Here is a 20,186-nt window from a genome sequence, read left to right as displayed (position 1 = left end):
ACAACAAAGAAGGAGAAGAATCTCATCACTGACAGGAGAAGTAAAAAAGGAGACCAGGACTTAGACGCTAGGATAACAGTTGTTAATAAAGAGTAGTGGAATTAAAGAAATATATCAATGTCCCAACTCCACTCTAATCAGTCAACAGCAATCTGACTTTACTAGAAGAACTTTTAGGAAAAAACGCAAAGTATGTGTTAGAACCTAATAAAAAACATGAATCAGCAGTTGTACCCAAGAAGGCCAACAGCATCCTGGCTTGTATCAAAAATGATGTGGCCAGCAGGAGCAGGGAAGGGGTCATCCCCTTGCACCCAGCTCTGGTGAGGCCACACCTCGAAACCTGTGTTCAGTTTTGGGGCCCTCTCTGCAAGAAAGAGATTGAGACACTGGAAGGTGGCCAGAGAAGAGCAATGATCTGAGGAAGGATTTAGAAAACAAGTCTTATGAGAGGCAGCTGAGGGACCTGGGGTTGTTTAACCTGGAGAAGGGGAAGCTGAGGGGAGACTTCATTGCTCTCTGCAGCTCCCTGAAAGGAGGTTGTAGCGAGGTGGGTGCTGGTCTCTTCTCCTGAGTGACAGGAAATAGGACAGGAAGAAATGGCCCCAGGTTGCACCAGGGCAGGTTTAGATTAGTTATTAGAAAAAAATCCTATACTGAAAGAGTGATGAAGTGCTGGCAGAGGCTGCCCAGGGCAGTGGTGGAGTCTCCTTCCCTAGAGGAGTTCAAAAATATATGTAGATGTGGCACTTTGGGATGAGGTTCACTAGACACAGTGTTGTTGGGCTGATGGTTGGACAGGATGAGCTTAGAGGTCTTTCCAACCTTAATGGTTCTATGATTCTATGAAAAAACTATAACCAACACACCCAAGCTATTCATTAGGGATGCCTGTGCAAAGAACACACACTGCTTGTAAAACACAAGAACTGAAGTAGTCACGGTGAAAGTCTTCCAGGCTCTGATACTACAGCAAGTTATGACTAGTTTATTTCTGCTGCAGGTTCTCTTTCTTCTTGAAAGACATTGAGGCATCTTACTATGGTACTTCAAGTAGGCTGGGAAAAACAAGCTTCTAATATTTCTGAAAACTTGATGATCTGTCCCCACTTCAACATATTTGACTTTAAACTCATGCTCACTGAACAAAAAATGCATGTGTAACACTTGTTAAAAAGGAAGACACTTTTGTCCAACACCACGTGCTGATCATGCAGGTGGGTGAAGGGAGGAAGCAAATCAATATTCAAGGAACTGTCAAAAATATCACCATAAGCTTAATTCTGATCTTAGCATATTTTTCTTTATCAGCCAGCTGTCCCAGGACTAACCTGTATGAAGCCAACGGTTCACGAAAATCCATGCGATTGTTTTTTTTCACATTGCTTTCAAGAGTGGTCGCTCGAAGAGGGCTGCGTGAGGACTTCTCCTTGCTTGATTTATTTTGGCTGGAGGACCGGGAAGCTGAAGCAGAAACCAAAGAATCCTCTATGTACCTCTCTCTCGAGAAAGAGAAACCTCTTGGGGCCGAACAACTAAGAACATAAGTTTTTCTTGGGTTCAAGCAGCACTCCAAAATAGCATGTAAAAAGCTCCCTTTCTTTAACATGCTTTTTTCGACAACTAGGAGCAAGGTGGTAAGTACTTGAAACAATGACCGTATTTAAAGAGCGGTAATAAAGCTTAAACATTGAAGTCACTGAAACCGCGCAAGTTGACTGTGTTGCCACTAGAGGTCGACCTGTCTGTTCTTCTCCAGCACCACACCACCAGAATCCTCTAAACAGTCTTTAAGAGGGCTCATTTCTTATAAGCAAATGATCTCCTTAAGTTAAATAAAGGGAGCATCAGATTTAGCATTCCATCAGGGTCTAAGAGTTAACAAACATTAAAAACAGACAGTCCAGTGTAAACACAAGCATAAACAAGTGTTATCCAAAACCTTCACAAAACCAGGGTCTCAGAATGACAAGCACTGCCCACGCGCAGCATGGGGAAATCCCTGTCCCTCCCTCCAGCCAGGTGATAACACACTTTCCTTCCTAAGCTAAGGGAAGAAAATATTAGTTTCTCCTGGACAACTGTTTCATGAGTAAAGATCACTAGCAGGAGACAACAACCTGGGGGCAGGGAGGAGAAATCAAGCTTTCCCAAGACGGCGCGGCATTGCCCTGCCTCACAGGCGCCGTACTCAGTAATACGTACCCTTTCTGCTTATTTTCCTGCTAGCGGTACCAGAGGGCTTCTTGGCCTCCATGACAGAATCGAATACCGCCGTGCTGGTGGGACCTATTTCCAATTTGTTCTCTATATGACGCAGCTAGAATTTGAAGATAATGTAAATCAGAATATTGTTTTCAATTTTTAAGCTACAGTTTTTTACCCCAATGTGACAAATTGTTCCTCATCTTCATAAAGAATAAAACTGCAGGCAAAAACAACTTCACAAGGCTCATGTTGCAAAATTGTACAGCCATAAGGCCAGAAACTACACCAGATTGTTAAGATTTGTCTAAAACGATTATGTAAATTAGGTTTTGTTGCATAGTTTTGTTTTCATAAGTAGGCTGTTCTGAAGAAATTAATAATAACATGGCATTCCGAGTATTAATGCTTAGCCTGAATGAAATATTAATTCCACTTGGAATAAATTCTATAATACTCTTTTCAAAACAGAGTATCATACAAGATCCCACATGTAAAACCCTACACTGATGCTCAGCTATTTAAAAAAAAAAGGGACAAGGCTATGGGAAAGGAACGAATTCTCCTGAACCCCAAGCTGTTTGGTTTCACTGAAGCCAAGTTTTAGACACCAGTGCATTATCTTAAGCACTTAAGTTTCCACAGAAAGACAGCAATCACAGCACTCAAAGACGAAAAGTTATGAAATACACTGGTAGTGTCACAGTTTCTGACTGGTTTGGGTAAGCAGGAGAGAGCTATTTTTTCAAGTTTTCAGAAAAATGATAAGTCACCACTTTCTTAAACAGAAAGGAAATATTACACTCAAGAATTATTCCTATACTCAAGACTATGCTTGCAGTAGCAAAAACGTTTTCCAAGGTACAAAGATGTTCAATACGCACGCACTCCAACTGCTTGCCCGATTTTCAACTTGTTTAACAGACAATCACTGAGTAAAATAATACTTTGGTTAAAGCTTTTGTAGTTTCTACTGATTTGAAAAGGAGTTAGGAAAAAAAAATTCAGTACTTACAGCAGCCTTAGTCTGAGAAAAAGTGGTCCATGCTGCAGTTAGATCTTCCAGGGCAGAAACAAAGAAATTTCTCATTAGCACATGAAAACCAATGAAATAAAATGTTCCCTCAAAACAATTTTCATGAGCACACTAATCAAGTTCTTTTAATGACTCAACTCCAGCCTGTAAATCTCCCTTATCAGTCAAGACTCATCTTAACAGAGCAATAAAGTATTTAATGAGCTCACTACACTAGGTGAAATGCATTATTACACTTGAAATCAAATCTACCACATATTATAGATCTTTAGAAGAAAAGATAATGCTGATTGTCTACCCCAAAACAAATTTTTCCATTACACCATGGTTTAACTATCTTTTTTTTCCTCTTACATTTCCTTCTTCACTAAACTAAGCACGAATATGTGGTCACTGAAAGACTACTCAAAACCCAATCTTTAAACACAGGAACTTTGAACAGCAAGCATTTTGAACTGTACATCCCACAAACAAAATTGTTTGTAAAGAACAAGCAGGAAGCACTAATAAACTTCAGCTTTTTAATCTAAACAGATCACGCATGTTCTGTGTGCAATCCGGCTCAGCAGGCTGCAGTAGTATTTTCCTCTAAAAGTATTTAGCTCCTCAGTTTTCCTCTTCTTTTGGTTTCTGATGGTTTTATTCTGATCTAACGGTTTACACAGTGCAAAATCCAAAGCCTTAACATGCATCAGAACCATGGAGAGCATTAGTACTGGAGAGGTAAAACAGGAAAATAAAGCTTTTCCTTAGGGTAAAAAGCCGCCAACTTCATTTCAAGCAAGATGCAACAACACAAAGGAAAAGAGTTAAGGAAGCAAAATAGAAACAACTTTGCTTTGACTTGGAGAGATGATGCTTCCTTACAGAACACTTCAGTTTGACATGGTACATAATTTTAAAATAAACTGAACATACTGCAGGAAACAATCCACACTAACGTCCACTTAGAGATAAAAATAATCTGTCTCTACTTCTAAAATAACTCCTGGAGTCCAGTTGTGTCATTGTGGAGATCTTAAGACTGATCTGCAGACTCACCAAGCGACTCAGTTGTAATAGACAAGAGCTTTCTGCCTCTCGGGGGTGTAACTGTAATTTGGAGGGGGTTTGGCCCCTCCTTTCCTAAACCACAGAGTAATCACGACAATAAAGAACTAACAGGATTTCTCCAGCTCAGAGAGATAAGTGCTGCAAAGCCATCTCAGTGGTGATGTACTGCTGCTATTTGAGTTGTTTTAGCTCTTCACAACTCTGGAACTGAGCAAGAGTCCAGAGCAACTGTCTCTCAGGCTCTTCTTCTGTTCTTTCAAGAGCCTGCAGTCAGTAGTTTCTCTTCCTGTGCTGCTCCTACTCTACAGCATTCACAAAAATCTGCCTCTGTGCCATCCTGGCAACCATAGCACAGGCTGGCAACTCCTAATGCAGATCAGCAAATACTCTGCAGATCAGAGCACGGGACTGCTGTCTCTGCAAAAAGGAAGCAAGAGAACACACGGTCTTAGCTTTCAAACTGAGACACAAGAATGCTTTACATAAAAACTCCCCAAAGTTTCAAACAATTCGTGATAAAACACCTTCTAAAGAGAGGCAATTAAATAGAATCCATACCTCTGGTAGAATCTTTGCTTTGGTTATGCCTCGGATTTTGTAGAGGCACTTCGTTTGTCTTGTTGCTCCACATAGTGTCAACTTATCTACAAAAAAAACCCAATCATGTAACAATCAAAGAGAAACAAAGCAAGAACAAATCTATCTTGTGCTAAAGAGAACATAACCTTGATTGCTATGATGCACATTCACCTCATACCATGATTTCAAACTTGCATCATGAACAAGATCAGACAACTGGCACCAAATCACGAATGTGTTTACTGCCAGTTACAAAGCTGGCAGTTATTCAGAAACCCTGTAATTCTGTGGATAAAGACAGGCTTGCTTTTGTTTGTATCTGTTACAAAGAAGAGTGAACTCAAGAACAGGAAACCCAGAGGTCATGCGATTTAGAGCATAGTAATAAATAAGCAAGCCTGAAGACAGCCCTACGGAAACACTGCACACGAAGGGGCAACAGAGGCAAGTACGACACGGCTTGAACCTATAAAAGTTTGCTGAAAACACCCAATTTTGCCAATGAGAGATTAATGTGTCACCTATGCCTGTCAAAGGAAAAGGCAGAACAGAACCCCACAGCAGGACACTACAACCAGGAAAAGAGACAGAACTGGAGCTGCCGTTGTTTGCCTGTGAACTTCAAAGGCAAGACTGACAGGGAATCTAAAAAAGTGTGAACTCTGTGTAACAAACCAGGTGGCCACTATCACTACAGCAGTTTTAAATAAAGGATAAGAAAAAAAGCTACTCAATGAGGAAAGATAACTTTTAAAAGAGAAGACTGGTAATTTATGCAAACAGTTACTTCTCATTACTTTAATTGCAAAAGATGGGCTGTCCTAGGTAAAGCTGTAACAGACTTTAAAGAAGTGCTACATAAGAAAACAAGGAAGTTTAAGAGATCTAAGAGGAGCTCCTCCAGACAACAAGAACTCCGATTAGTCAGCACTGCCGCTGCCCTCTTACCTCCCATCTGGCAGCGCACGCTTACTGAGCTGTCTGCTCAACACACTGAGGGCATTTCTGTTACGGAAAGAAAAAATTATGTGACCACAGAAGTCACAAAGGAAGTTCTGGACCTCTAAAAGAGTCATAAAGATACATTTTCCTCTCCCTCCTCTCATGCACTCCTAGATAGAATTTTTCTTATTTTCTGAACATTTATTTTCCTTTCACTTCCCTAGAAAGGGGGCCACATAAAAGGGAATTTAAATATAATGGCCACTTCTGAGAAAAGGTAAAGGAACATCCCACAAAACTGGCACTGTGTACTCATTACTGGAACAGATTATTGCCTGTGGATTTTGCAACAAGAGTTTCATCATATACGGTTTTAAGGATATGCACAGTGATCAACAGTGAGGTTGGGTCCTCACGTTCAGTGCCATAGCTTGTATTTATGGCAGTAAGTTACTCCACAAAACCTTTTTTGCCCCAAGAAAGACTATCAATAGTAAGAACACTGGTCTTCAAAAGACCTTTAGCTCTGCCTTTCTTTAAAGAATCCAAATGAATGTTCAAAAGAGTGTGGCAAACATATGTGAGCCTATGTACCATAGAATCATTTAGGTCAGAAAAGACCCTTAAGATCTTCCAAGTCCAACCAAATGTCGGTACAGAAACACACATTAGCAAGTCCACAATAATGCAGAAATTCTAGAAAGAAGTGAGAGACGTTTGAGTTTAAGTATTCGGTTACGGGCAGTGAGCCAAGTGAAGTTAGAAATTCTGCTTCTAGGACAGGTGCTGCAGAGCTCATTCATGCAGAACCGCAGCTCCGTGCTTCACATCATTCATGCTATAAATCACAATGCTGCCCTGCCCTGGAAATGATCTACCTGGAGCAAAGAACAGTTGTGCTAAAAAAATAGAAAACAAGTATTTATGTTAATAAAAATGGGGCAATTTGGCAAATTATTAATTTGAAAAGTAATTATTATAACCAATTTTGAGAGCTGTTGGAAATGTCATATCATACCATTTTCAGGTTTCTTGCCCAAACATAAACATAACAAAACCTACTCAATATGTAAATATAGCATAAGACAACTTCTGGACAAGCAACTACCTCTTAGGGGATTAAATATCCCTCTTCATGCACTTGCTTCAGATTTATTCTTATGTTTAGAAGTACTAGTATAGAAGTAATAGTATAGACTAGATAGTATAGACTAGTATAGAGGGACTAGAATCGTTGCCATTATTATACACACACAAGTCTATATAGTTTATTTATGATGCCCTTGTGAACAAAGTATTGTAAATACTCTGTGTACTCCTTACCTCCCTAGGAGAAGTACCAGATTAACTAAAAAAGTTTGAAATCACTTGTTATACCTCTCAACCTGATACTCCAGTGAAAGCTGTCAGTCCTTTTACCTGAGCCGAACAGAACACAGGTCAGACAAACAGCACACACACTTTGAGAACACCATAGTTCTGATGATCACTAATGATATAATTCTGTCTCAATGCCTCAGTTCAAAAGTATATGATGCTTCTTTACAAAAGGCCGCTCGACCTCTCTCCTCTCTGTCCAAGCTAGGAAGCAATCCTAGCTGTACATCCTACTGTACATCTCCTAAGGAATATCTGCAGTGCTGGCTCTGAACACGTTCTCTGACTCCTACTGGCTCCAACTGCAATCGCCAAGCAGTTCCACTCAACTCGGGTGTTGCTGTTGGAAGAAAGACTGAGCTGTCTACAGTTTCAGGAGGCAACACTGCGGTCGTTTGCAGTTGTGATGCAATCTTCCTAACTACAAGGGTGTGCGTTTTAATCACCCCTCTCCCTCCTTCAGAAGGATGGAAGAAATTTATCAGCTTCTCAAACCCAACCTACAAGTGATGTTGATTCCCACCAGGCTTCAAATTCCTACAGATTACTAAAATAACTTCTGTCTATTGCTGTCCCTTACACGAATAATCAGTACGCTACCAAAAAACAACTACTTGTTTAATTCAACATCCTGTCTCTGCAAGAAGCTAAACCAGACAGAGAAGACTAACGCTATCAAGAGTGCAGCTGGGGGTGGGGGAGAAAAAAAAATAAGACATGGTTGCAATGTCTTTTAGGATTTGCAATTTATATAATTTGCATGCAGGGTAGTGGACCAGTTCAACACTGTAATACACCAAAATGACTATTGATCAGAGAATAATACTAAACTAAAAAAATATACAAAGAAAGTTTGAGTGATCTTTAAAACACAAAAGTTGTCTCAATGTCCCATGAACAACTTTAAGAAGAAACACGCTGTAAGGATTACATTCTGAAATGACGGCTTCAAAAGGGTTTTTTTTCTGCTAAACTAAAAGATCCACTACTATTTAATACACAGCTTAAAGGACGGGTGGGACAGAAAGCAGGTCAACAGAAGAAATGTCAAAGAGCTTCTGAGGAGACTGTAGTGATGGCAAAAGGTTATCCACAGGTTGGGTAAGGCTGCGAGGACCTTAAAAGTTTGTTGAGAGAAGATGAAAGACCACAGAATCAGCAGAACTGATCCGATTATGCGATTGCTGGTGGACACAGACATCCTACATTAGTTCATCAAAGGCTGGTTTGGCAAACTTTGCCTAGGGTGAACAGTTAAAATACAAATACCATTGCACTCTGACATTTCCATCCCACATCAAGCACCTATCTCACTCTTTACTTGTTTGTCCAAGACAAAAAATCGTACATAGGAATATGCATCACAGAACTGGTGCAGATAAGGACAAAGAAGAAAGTAGCAAAGAAAGGATATACTCTGGACCAGAAAAAAACTCTTGGTGTGAAGGACAGGGACACGAGGGCACAACCACTCTATTCCACAATGGTCCTATGGGAAGGCACTGAGAGATCAGAAAGCACATGAAAAGACACCAGAAAGGAAGAAATGGAAACAAAGAGGAAACCGCTGCCAAATAAAGAAGTCAAATGAGAAGCCAGCATTACATTTACTATCAAACTACCAAGGATGGCACTGAAAGGTACAACAGATAACAAAATAACAATTCAACGTAGTAAAAGGATAGCATTGCAAATGTAATAGAAGATAAGAAAGTACGATACGCTTAGCAAAGGTACACAAAAATATGATGAGATGAAAAATAGGGCAGGGGAAAAGTGAAAGAAAACTAGTGAGAGGAGCAGGATTAAAAAGGAAGAGAGTTGGAAGGAGAGAGGAATGGAATGAACTTGCGAAGAACTGGCAGAGAAAGCATCAATGAGAAACTGGGATATTGCAAAGTTTCTCAAGTACCCTCAGTATGATTTTTTGCTTGATAGCATGGCCTGGTAAGAAAAGGGAAGAGGAAACTCAGAAGTCATGGCACTGAAGCAAGGAAACGGGAGAGGAAACTGAATCATTTGCATTCAGAGAAGGCAGAGTGTGAGCAAGAGATCACCCACTGTTATTTTCATTAATGTTTAATGCTGATGCAAAAAAAAGCCCTCGGTGTGCATAGGGCACAGTATTCCCCAAGACTGTTTCTTATAAAAACACAAGAGATACCAAATGAAAGGGATACCACAAAAGAAAAGATGAAGTTTTGATAAGAGGGATAAGAGGGAAAGCAACTAATCATTAATATTGACTTCTAAGGAATATTCTTAAATGTTTAATCCCAAAAGCAGCAGCTTTTGCTACAAACTGGGTACACAGTGTACAGGGCCAGCACTTCACACAGATTAAGCTACATAAGGGCAGCACTGCCGGTAAAAGCGTCTTTTCCTTTCTTTACACTTTGGTCCCATTTGCCTTATTCAGGCAGAAAGTCAATGGGATTACGTGGGAAAGCAAAGTGGACTGGGAATCTGGTAAGGTCTGAGCGTGGCTTTTTTGTTCTGTTTGCTTTGCTAGTTTTACCTAAATTGTACCACAAGCCACAATCTTTGCATATGCAGAACGAGAAGGAACAGAAAAATTGGGGAACAGCTGAATCAGTCTCAGTCCTGCACCAGACAGTGTGACCTGTCACAATGTACAGCTGTTCCTTAGGAATAAACGCTTGAAGCTGCTGTTGCCTTTACCTTGAGGAGAGTGAGTGGGACTGGGGAAAACTAGAAGCATTCCCATTACCACCTTCTTAGCTGTGGAGATACCACTGGAGCTCCAGGGCACCACGGGAGTTTACAGGACCTGTTCCAGCACACCCCACTGCACTCACACCTCCCACGGCACAGAAAACTTGTCCATGGGGGAAATGGGGACAAAGTAAAGTTTTTAGGGATGCTTTTTCTCTGTTAACAAAAAATATTTTAAGCTTCCACGCACAAGTAATTGGAAGTTGGCTTCTGGTGTCTGAAGAGCCTCCAGAGTTCGTGCTGGTGCAGCTCGGCTCTGCAGTACCAACAGTAACAGACACACACAGGTGGACAGACACAATCAGACCCAGTCGAGCAAACTGTTTTTCCGAGCCAGCCCTCTGAAAGTGATGGAATTTCTATTTAAAGACACCAGAAACACTTTCCATGTCTCCTCAAATACCACAGAACACAATTTATGATTATATGCTTGAGCCTGGAATACAAATACCTTTACCTACTCATTTTTCTGGAATCCAAGCTTTTACCATATTGCATTATCCTATTTAAATGAGAGCTAAAAATAGCCATAATACAATATTTGAAGGCTTTTTTTGGCTGTGTTTATGGGCTTTTAAAATGCTTTTTTTGATAGAAGAGTAATGTGCTTTTTTTTTGTCTCAACACATCTTGAGAGAAGCAACGAGACGCAGGTGATTTTCTGACCTTCCTCAGGGCTGAGGACACATTCCAGCACAACAAACAAAAGCGAATGCATTTGCCAAAAAAGCACTGCATCTCCAGAGTCTACAGCTGACTCTGCAGAATCAGAAGGGTCCTCCTCTCACCTTTTTTCAATGTTCATTTATATAATAAGCCTTCAAACAAAATGTATTTCAGGGGCAAAGGTTCTGAAAGGAAGGTAATAACCAAAATGCAAGTACATCTCCAACTGAACTATGCTTCAGGGACACAAACTTCACCTTAACATCTCTCCACCGTATTATCTCAAGTCTGTAATCTCTGCTTTACACCTAGAAAACGATTTCTGTTATGAAGTTGGGGATTTTATTTCTCATGATTTTTAAGTGGTGCTGAGCTAAAGAGTCAATGGGTTCAAAGTATTTGGAGTGCCTTTATATGTAGTTTTGCTGGTATTTAATCTGACTGGCTGCTAATACTATTCAACCTACAAATATTTACCAGTCCAGACTGAACTGCACCCCAAGGGGGAGGCTGTATATAACAACAGCGGACACAATTGTGTAAAGCTGGTGCGAGAAAAAGCTGGAAGTAAGAAACACCAACAATTCCTAAGAAGCTTGTGAGTATCAGCTGCTCTGAATAAGTAAAATTGTGGATAATATTCAGTATTTCATCTCGTGATGCAAATAGTAAGTATACCGGAAGAACTCACTTAGCAATCGCTATGACTTAGGAAAACAATAATTAAAACAAAAAAAAAAAGCTTCAAAAGTAGAAGAACCATACTAATAAAATTTGATTTGTCTTACTCTAGAAAAACATAAAAAAGCTTTTATGGCTATTAAGGTAGCATAAAAAATAAGCAATCAAGATACAGCACACACTTGCAGACAAAAAAGCAGTAAAGAATTTCAAAGCACATGTCACTACTTCTAGCTGTTAAGCCGGAAGATAAACAACATTGACAGTCACACATCCACCAAATGTCAGAAAATATAGCAGAAACACATGACTATGTTTCAGAAGCTCCAAGACTAAATCACTGGCATCAGTCAGCTACTAAATTTACATCCAAACTATGGTGAAGTTGTTCTACTCATGAAACGTTACCGAAGCCGATTTTCTCCAACTGTGCTTGGGATGGACATTTGAAACACCCTTCTGCTGTGAGAAGACACGGCAACTTGCAAAAGTGCTTCTGCTTCATCACAAGTGATGTCAAAGCGATGAAAAAAATGCCAGCACTAAAAAATGGATTAGCAGTTCTAGCAAAAGTAAAATGCACTGAATGTCTTACTGTGCTTCATCACATGCTAGGAGGCTCTCTGAGGAAACCCACTAAAATCAATGTTGTGACAGTCAGTGTTAACTCAGTTCATTGTTCCTGAAGAAATCAGAGTACAAAGGCACAAAGAATGCACCCATTTATTGTGGAGATGCACACGAAGGTTTGCCTATCCATTCAGAAGTTCTCTATTTTCTTTGACTTCAAAGATCTTTGCGTTTGTGACAGAAAAGGAAATAAGCAACATACCCTAGTTTCATGGACAAATACTAAATACTCCTGCATTTGTTTCCTTGGCCTTCATAACAAAGGTTCACTCGTTCCATCTCCAGTTACTAGGAACCGCACATTAGAAGATTCCAGTTCTTGCAGTCCATACTCAACCCACTGAGTAGACTACACTCAAATTCTTCAACGAGTCCTGTCTCATCTCACAAGGAACACTCCATGGTGAGGAAGTCTCTGAGGACTCACAGGCAGTCCTCTTGGCCAAGTGCAAGAGCCAGGCCTGCTCATTTTGAGAGCCCAAGACAACAGCTTTCAACTGCTCAACAATACCAAGGACGCACAAGCAGAGCAGCAACCTCAGCTGCAGCTTCCTCAACTGGAGACTAATCCCTATTTTCTTTCAAAGCAGAACAAAGTGCAGGAAAAGTTAAGGGAAAATGTTCCTATTGTCACTTTGTCAAGTTTGATGCCTTTGCTCTGAAATTGCATTCAGAAGTAGAGCCTGGGAAACATCTCAATAACAACATGAGACATGAAAAAAAACCCAAATCCCACCACAAGCACAACAGTGACCACCAGCGCTGTCTCTGACCTAGCATTACAAAAACTGGTACCAGGGCTCTGCCAAGAATACTTTTTCTTGAACTAGACAAAACCAGCAATAAATATTTTCTCATATTTAAATAATTCCATCCCACTAAATCCTTTAAGTACCTAAACCCAGACTTTTCTGTTTTAGTATGACAACTCTACCTGATGTATTTGCAAACATAACACATCATGTTAGTACGATTAGAAAATATCAGAGAAAAACATAACTGCCTTTTAAACTTTTACACTCTTCTGCCATGGATTTGACTGTGTGTGAAATTCTGCCCTTGGTGAGGAGTGTTCTTCCAGAGTTAAAACACAGCCAGAATTTCTGCTAGCATTCACTAAGTTTCGAGTGACCCAGTATCATTAATTGATTAGTTAATTAGCTCTATTCTTTCTCCAGTCATTGACAAAGGTTTCAGGCTTATGCATATAAGTAATTTTATTCTCAATCGAGTAGTCCATTAAAATCTATTACATCATTAGCACAATGATACACATCCATCTTCCAAGCACTTATATCTGTGGATAAATCTTATGCTCAGACACGCTCATCCAGTCACGTGCCTAATACGTTCACTGTGCTGGGAAAGTTTTCTCTCTGCACTTACCTACCAAAACCCTCCTGTGATCACTATTACACCATGACATCTGTTCTCAGATTTGTTTGAATAGTGTAAATTATGTTAGTTTAAGTACATCAGTAGCGCATTTCAAACAGTGCCTCTGTACTGATAAAAAAGTCGCACTGCTGATGTAAACTTCTAAGGTAAAATTGAGCAGATTTAGGAACTTGACAGTGATGAAAGAACGTTCACATTTCTCTCTACCCTCCTTAGCAATCTTGTCATTCCTCTGTGATGGATCCAGGGCTCATCCGATGGTGTCACGAGACAGTTCACTAATCCAGCAGAAAATTATTCACTCTTTCTTCTTTTGCCGGGTTAGTTTTCTACCAGTTATAAACCTGAATCAGGTCACTGCATGGTCAATGCCTGAACCGGTCAAAGTTGAGGAGAGAAGGAGCAGCAAAGCATCATGCTTGCTCACCTTATGATGTGCAGCTGCACCTAACGGCCACTGATACAGCACGAGAAAAGAGATTTAGCACTCTGTGCACTAACACTCTTGATTTCAAACACGTCTAACTTTAAAGACATTAATAGGACTACTGCCTCATCTGGACACGCTAAAGTCAATGAGACTAATCACATTAATGGCTTTCTGCACAAGTGTGTCTGATACACCATAACTTTCTAGCAGAAAGGAGCAGTATGTCTGGTAGAGGAGTACAAGGAGACGCAGAAAGTTCATTATATCAGAGTACGCAAAACTTCAGAGTAGAAGAAGTGGCAATTCCAAGACTAGACTCTCATCCATACAGGGGATGGTTTTACTGCGGTGGCACAAATCACTAATAAAGTTATTTCAAGAAATGAAAGACACCATCCACTTCGGGACTGTTACATCTGTAAGGTCTTCCCAGCGGCACAGCAGCAAACTTAAGCTATGCCCTAGCTCAGCAAAACAAATTCATGCAAACAAAGTGTTTTGTAGTTGTAAAGCCACGTTCTTTCAGTCATCACCACACCTAGCCGAGGGAGTCTACCAGAAGATCCACACCAGTCAGCAACAAAATTCCCACAGCATCCTGGCCCCTTGCAGAAACGCATCATTACCACAGAAATTAAGTTGCTCTGTTTAGTGGATGCAGCGTACCTTTGTTTAAGCTAGCGTCACTCTAAAACCAAAGCCTTACACAGTTCACAATGCCTGCGTGGCCACACCCTCAGTTACATTTAATTGTCTAAAGCATTACCTCATGAAACTGTTGTAGCAACCAGAACTATTCCAGAGAAAGCAGTTGGCGTAACTTAGCCTGTCAGTGCAGACAGTCTGACAGGACGTTCTGAGCTCACACGCAACACAGAACAAGCACCCAACTGGCTACAGCTCCACAGTAGCCTCCTCAAGTTCTCACACCCACACAACCCATAGCCTTGTGAAGCAGTTTAAAATGACCACAATACAGAACTGACTGCTCAGGCTGTAAGTTTTCAAGTGCAAGACACTGGAGTGTTCATCTACACAATGAGGCTGTTTGACACACAAACCTCCACGCAGCGTGCCAGGAGTCGCCTGGCTGCTGAGACACAGCTCACAGCCAAAGGCAGAAGATCAACTATCCCAGAAAAACTACACCAAGAGCAGGCATTACATGACAGAAAACCGCATCCACAGAAAGAGTCAGACACACAGTATAAAAAAAACTTTAAACCAAGAGCAGCCGAAACGCGTGGCAACACTGAAGCCAGAAACGCTCGGGGCAGAGTCACCCGGGATTCACGAGGAACTTTACACAGGGAAACACGATCTCAGACCGCTTCCTGCAGCACAGGGCAGGCAGCTCCCCACTCCTCTCACACAGTTACACTGCACCAGCGCTGGGGGACCCAGGGTGGCGGGGGGCAGCCCCTTGCCCAGGGCAGTGGGCAAGAATCACAGACTCACCAGGTTGGAAAAGACCTCTTGGATCATCGAGTCCAACCATTCCATCTGCCACTAAACCATGTCCCTGAGCACCTCGTCTACCCATCTTTTAAATACCTCCAGGGATGGTGACTCCACCACCTCCCTGGGCAGCCTCTGCCAGTGCCCAATGATCCTTTTTTCTGATTTCCAGTCTGACCGTCCCCTGACGCAGCTTGAACCCATTCCCTCTTGTCCTGTCCCCTGTCACTTGGGAGAAGAGCCCAGCTCCCTCCCCTCTACAACCTCTTTTCAGGTATTTGTAGAGAGCAATAAGGTTTCCCCTCAGCCTCCTCTTCTCCAGGCTAAACAACCCCAGCTCCCTCAGCTGCTCCTCATAAGACTTATTCTCCAGCCCCTTCCCCAGCTTCGTTGCTCTTCTCTGGACACGCTCCAGAGCCTCAACATCCTTCTTGTAGCGAGGGACCCAGAACCGAACACAGGATTAGAGATGCAGTCTCACCAGTGCCGAGTCCAGGGGCAGAATCACCTCCCTGGACCTGCTGGTCACACTGTTTCTGATCCAAGCCAAGATGCCATTGGCCTTCTTGGCTACTTGGACTACTGGCTCATGTTCAGCCGCTGTCAACCAACACCCCCAGGTCCTTCTCCTCCAGGCAGCTTTCTAGCCACTCTCCCCTAGTCTGTAGCTACACAGGGTTGTTGTGCCCCAAGTGCAGGACCCGGCATTTGGCCTTGTTGAACCTCATGCCACTGGCCTCAGCCCAGCGGTCCAGCCTGTTCAGATCCCTTTGGAGCCTCCCTACCCTCCAGCAGATCGACACCTCCTCCCAGCTTAGTGTCGTCTGCGAACTTGCTACGGGTGCAGTCATGCCCGGCGCGGCGGGGGCAGCGGGGCCCGGTACGGCAGCAGCGGACCCGGTGACAGCCGGCAGCCCCACCCGCCCAGCCCCGGGCCCGGGCCGAGCGCGGCCTGTGGCGGCGTCGCGGGCCGCTTTCCGCTTGTCCTCACCTGGTCAGGGCAGCGTTGTGTCCCGCCGCCCCGGGGCGCATCCCGCGAGGGCAGAGAGGAGGCAGGCGGCGCCCCGGAGGCGCGGAGCGGCGCAGGGCCGCCACCACCGGCCGCGCTCGGACACTGAGCCCCGCCGGCGGCGCGAGGCACGCCGGGAGCGCCCGCCCCGCTCTCGCGAGACCCATCCCGCTCAGACCCTACCAACATGGCGGCGCGGGCTGACACATGGTGACACATGAACCACTCCCCTCTCATCCTCGGCACCGACCTTCCCACAATGTCGGCGCTCCCCCCCCCCACCCGCTGCGGCGGCCATGGTGGGTGCGGCTCGGCTTCCCTGTCCCGCAGAGACGCATAGAATAGTTTGGGTTGAAAGGGACCTTAAAGGCCATCCAGTTCCACCCCCTGCCATGGGCAGGGACACCTCCCAGTGGATCAGACTGGCCAAGGCCCATCTAACCTGGCCTGGAACACCTCCAGGGATGGGGCAGCCACAGCTTCCCTGGGCAACCTGGGCCAGGGCCTCACCACTCACAGTGGAGGAATTCTTCATTATGTCCGGTCTAACTCTGCCCCTCTCCAGTTTATCCCCATTGCCCCTCGTCCTATCCCCACAAGCCTTTATGAACAGTCCCTCCCCAGCTTTCTTGTAGCCCCTTCAGGTCACTATAAGGTCTCCTCCGAGCCTTCTCTTTTCCAAGCTGAACAACTCCAACTCTCAACTGTCCTCGTATGGGAGGTGCTCCAGTCCTCCGATCATCTTTGTAGCCTCCTCTGGACCGTTCCAACAGCTCCATCTCCCTCTTATGCTGAGGATTCCAGAACTGGACACAATCCTTCAGATGAGGTCTCCCAGGAGGGGAACAGAGGGGCAGAATCCCCTCCCTCGCCCTGCTGGCCACTGCTGGCCCAGGACACGTTGGCCTTCTGGGCTGCAAGTGCACATTGCTGGCTCATGTCGAGCTTCTCATCGACCAGCACCCCCAAGTCTGGAAGGGCTGCTCTCAGTCACATCATTCCCCATCATGTACTGAAACCACAGAGTGCCCTCATCCAGGTGTAGGACCTTGCACTTGGCCTTGTTGAACCTCATGAGGTTCTCACAGCCGCACTTCTCCAGCCTGTCCAGGTCCCTCTGGATGACATCCTGTTGTGGCGTGGCAACCACACCACTCAGCTTCGTATCATCCACAAATCTGCTGAGGGTGCACTCGATCTCGCTGTCTATATCATTCATGAAGATATTAAACAGCGCTGGTCCCAGTACGGACCCAACTGTTCCCAGTACAAACCCCACTGGTCCCACTACAGACCCCATGTGCATGCCTGGCTGAGCCGAGCCCTGGGAGGCTGTCATGGTGCTGGGGGAGCAGTCACCCTGGGCAGGGACCACACATCCCCCTCACTTCACAAAATGTCATTTTCCTCTATTTCCCAAGAAGCTGTTGGGTTTTTCCCTCTGCAGCTGCACGGACTTGGCCTGGGGGCTCGGTCCACGTGCAAAAAGTATTAAAATAAAGCCCTGCAGAGGTGCTGCCTACAATCATGAGGCAGCGTCAGCCAAACCAGGACACAGCCTCATGCTCCTTAGTGTTCACAGCCGAGCTATCTCCGCAAAAATAATGTATTTTTTTATTTCACACAGTGCAAGTGGCTCCAATCACAGCCTCCCAGTTCCCAAATGTCAGTTTAAATAAGCAACATTTGCAAAACTTTGCAGAGCTGAAAGTGCTGAATTTCGTAGAAGCACAAAATGGTTTGGGTTCGAAGGGAGCTCAAAGCCCATCCAGTTCCAACCCCCCTGCCATGAGCAGGGACATCTCCCACTGGACCATGATGCTCCAGGCTCCATCCAACCTGGCCATGAAGACCTCCAGGGATGGGGCAGCCACAGCTTCCCTGGGCAATGTGTGCCAGGGCCACACCACTCTCATCACAAAGAATTTCTTCCTCCTGTCTAATCTAAATCTTCCCCCCTCCAATTTAAAACCATTTCCTCTCATCCTATCACTACACACCCTTGTAAAAAGTCCCTCCCCAGCTTTCCTGGAGCCCCTTTCAGTACTGAAAGCTGCTCTGAAGTCTCCCTGGAGCCTTCTCTCCTGCAGGCTGAACAACCCCAACTCTCAGGCTGTCCTCATAGCAGAGCTGCTCCAGCCCTTATATCATCTTTGAAGCCTCCTCTGGACCTGTTCCAACAGTTCCATATCCTTCTTATGTTGCGGATTCCAGAACTGGACACAACAGTCCAGGTGAGGTCTCAATACACCAGGTGGGTGTCTCCCTTTTAACAGCCATTATAAACCCCAATGAGTTTGTTGTACAATCTTCCATTGCAGAGATTCCACCCCAAAGATGCATTAAAACCACTCACGTTTCAAAAATAGGTCTCAGATGTTATCCAGCTATAACAAAATGATTTCCACCTAAGAAGGAAAGTCATTAGAATCGGAAAAAAAGAAACCCTTCCTACAGTTATTTTGGGAATGTCTCCTTCGGGGCTTGTCTACAACTTCACCAGAGTCTGGTTCTCAGTCATTAGTGTGGTTGTTTCACTACAGATGCCAAATGTCTTGGGGGAGCGCGGGGGTGGAGGCTTATCTACCCCAAGCACTAAAGGATTGCTTAGGCCACTGGAGCTTTCCCCCCGCCTTTTTTCCCCTTAACCAAAAATGATTTAGCTTATTTTCACATAGCCTCTCCTATTGTGAATGGTCAACGTTTTGCATACAAATTATTCCAGTATGGGAACACAACCCTAAACACAGAGAGACCATTACAGCTGTGAAGCTTAAGCAATGCAGAACTTAATCATGTCTCAATTACAGGATACCCATTTAACTTTAATTTGGCTGTTTTACATACACAGACTAATTACAGAGTAAATTTCCAGTGTAAGCATAACTCCTTTGAAACATGAGGTAAGCTTGAGATGCCAGTGGTTAAACCTTTGAAAACAACGTTGTTTGGCCAGATGAGGGGGAAAATATGTGAATATCAAAAGACAAGCACAGCTTCAATGGGAAAAAGAAGTAAATGGTGCCTCATTCCCTCCCGAGTCTTCATAGAGCAAACCTGCTCCTCCCAAAGGCAGGAGAAGACTAAGTAATAATAATAATGACAATTTCAGTCAATGAAAATAATATTACTACAGTGTATGTGAGCCCTGATCACAGACTAGGGCAAATTAAATTATTACATTCCCCATCATCACCCAGTGTTTGCTTAAATTCACTGCGTAATATTGCTGGATTGGCAGCCTATTTAAATTATTCAACAGTTTTGTAATGCACTACCTCTTTAATTATACTTTTAAACACAGTTTCTCTTCTGTGCTTGGAAGCAGTTAATCTAGTTTCATGTTCCTCCTTTTCATCTTCAGGCAAACAAGGCATCCCATTAGGATTTTCTCAAGCATGAAAATCATTTGTTTTCAGTCAATCAAATAAAATTAAAAGGCAATGTTTGTCTACTACTTTTGCTTCTACATGGCTTCTATTTATTCTCTCTGTCTGTCAGTGGAACCTCATTGTAAAACTTCAGATTATTTTTTCAAACATTCCCCACCAACGGGCATAAATCTGACAGGCAAACATCACACGAAAAGAGAGAAAGACGTTGTTATGGAAAATGCAGTCATCTTGTGAAATTCTTTAAGATTAGAAAGAAAAAATAAGAAGATTTACCTGCCAACAGCCGCAGCTGAGGGAAAAAGAAGAACTGAACTCACTCCAGTTTGATGAACTGCTCACTAAACTGCAAAGCAACTGAGACCACCGGAGGAAGCACTGCCCAAGCTCTTAAGTGGTGGATGGAGACAGAAAGTAAGTTAAAAGTAAAGATCCACACTCTTATCTTACACTAACTTGGTTATTGCAGCTTTAAGAGAGAGGTTTGGAAAGTTTTCCACTCCATACAACTCCTGCACACCCCTTCTAAAATTAGAAAGGGGCAGCTGGCTATTGCAGCCAAAAGATCAGCTCAAGCCCCCCCAGACTCCCTCC

The 20,186-nt window shown here is 43.5% G+C and overlaps 1 protein-coding gene across 10 annotated transcripts in view; it reads right to left on the bottom strand.

Moving 5' to 3' along the window:
- CEP350 (centrosomal protein 350) overlaps positions 1-16,322 on the bottom strand; it is a 79,260-nt gene extending 62,938 nt beyond the window's left edge. For 9 of the 10 annotated variants that reach the window (XM_054072962.1, XM_054072970.1, XM_054072966.1 and 6 more), the window contains exons 1-5: positions 16,183-16,322; positions 4,853-4,938; positions 3,221-3,264; positions 2,206-2,320; positions 1,332-1,464 (exon numbers count right to left, since the gene is read on the bottom strand). In XM_054072962.1, coding sequence (XP_053928937.1) covers positions 1,332-1,464; positions 2,206-2,320; positions 3,221-3,264; positions 4,853-4,925 — 365 coding nt within the window. In that variant the 5' untranslated portion in view covers positions 4,926-4,938; positions 16,183-16,322. The remainder of the gene's footprint in view (positions 1-1,331; positions 1,465-2,205; positions 2,321-3,220; positions 3,265-4,852; positions 4,939-16,182) is intronic. The other variant, XM_054072971.1, reaches the window with a different exon arrangement.
- Positions 16,323-20,186: the final 3,864 nt, after the last annotated feature.

Source organism: Cuculus canorus, chromosome 8 (genome assembly GCF_017976375.1).
Source record: "Cuculus canorus isolate bCucCan1 chromosome 8, bCucCan1.pri, whole genome shotgun sequence".
In the NCBI taxonomy this organism is placed as follows: Eukaryota; Metazoa; Chordata; class Aves; order Cuculiformes; family Cuculidae; genus Cuculus; species Cuculus canorus.
The sequence above is the reverse complement of the archived record's forward strand: the minus strand, read 5'-3'. Positions and strand labels throughout refer to the sequence as shown.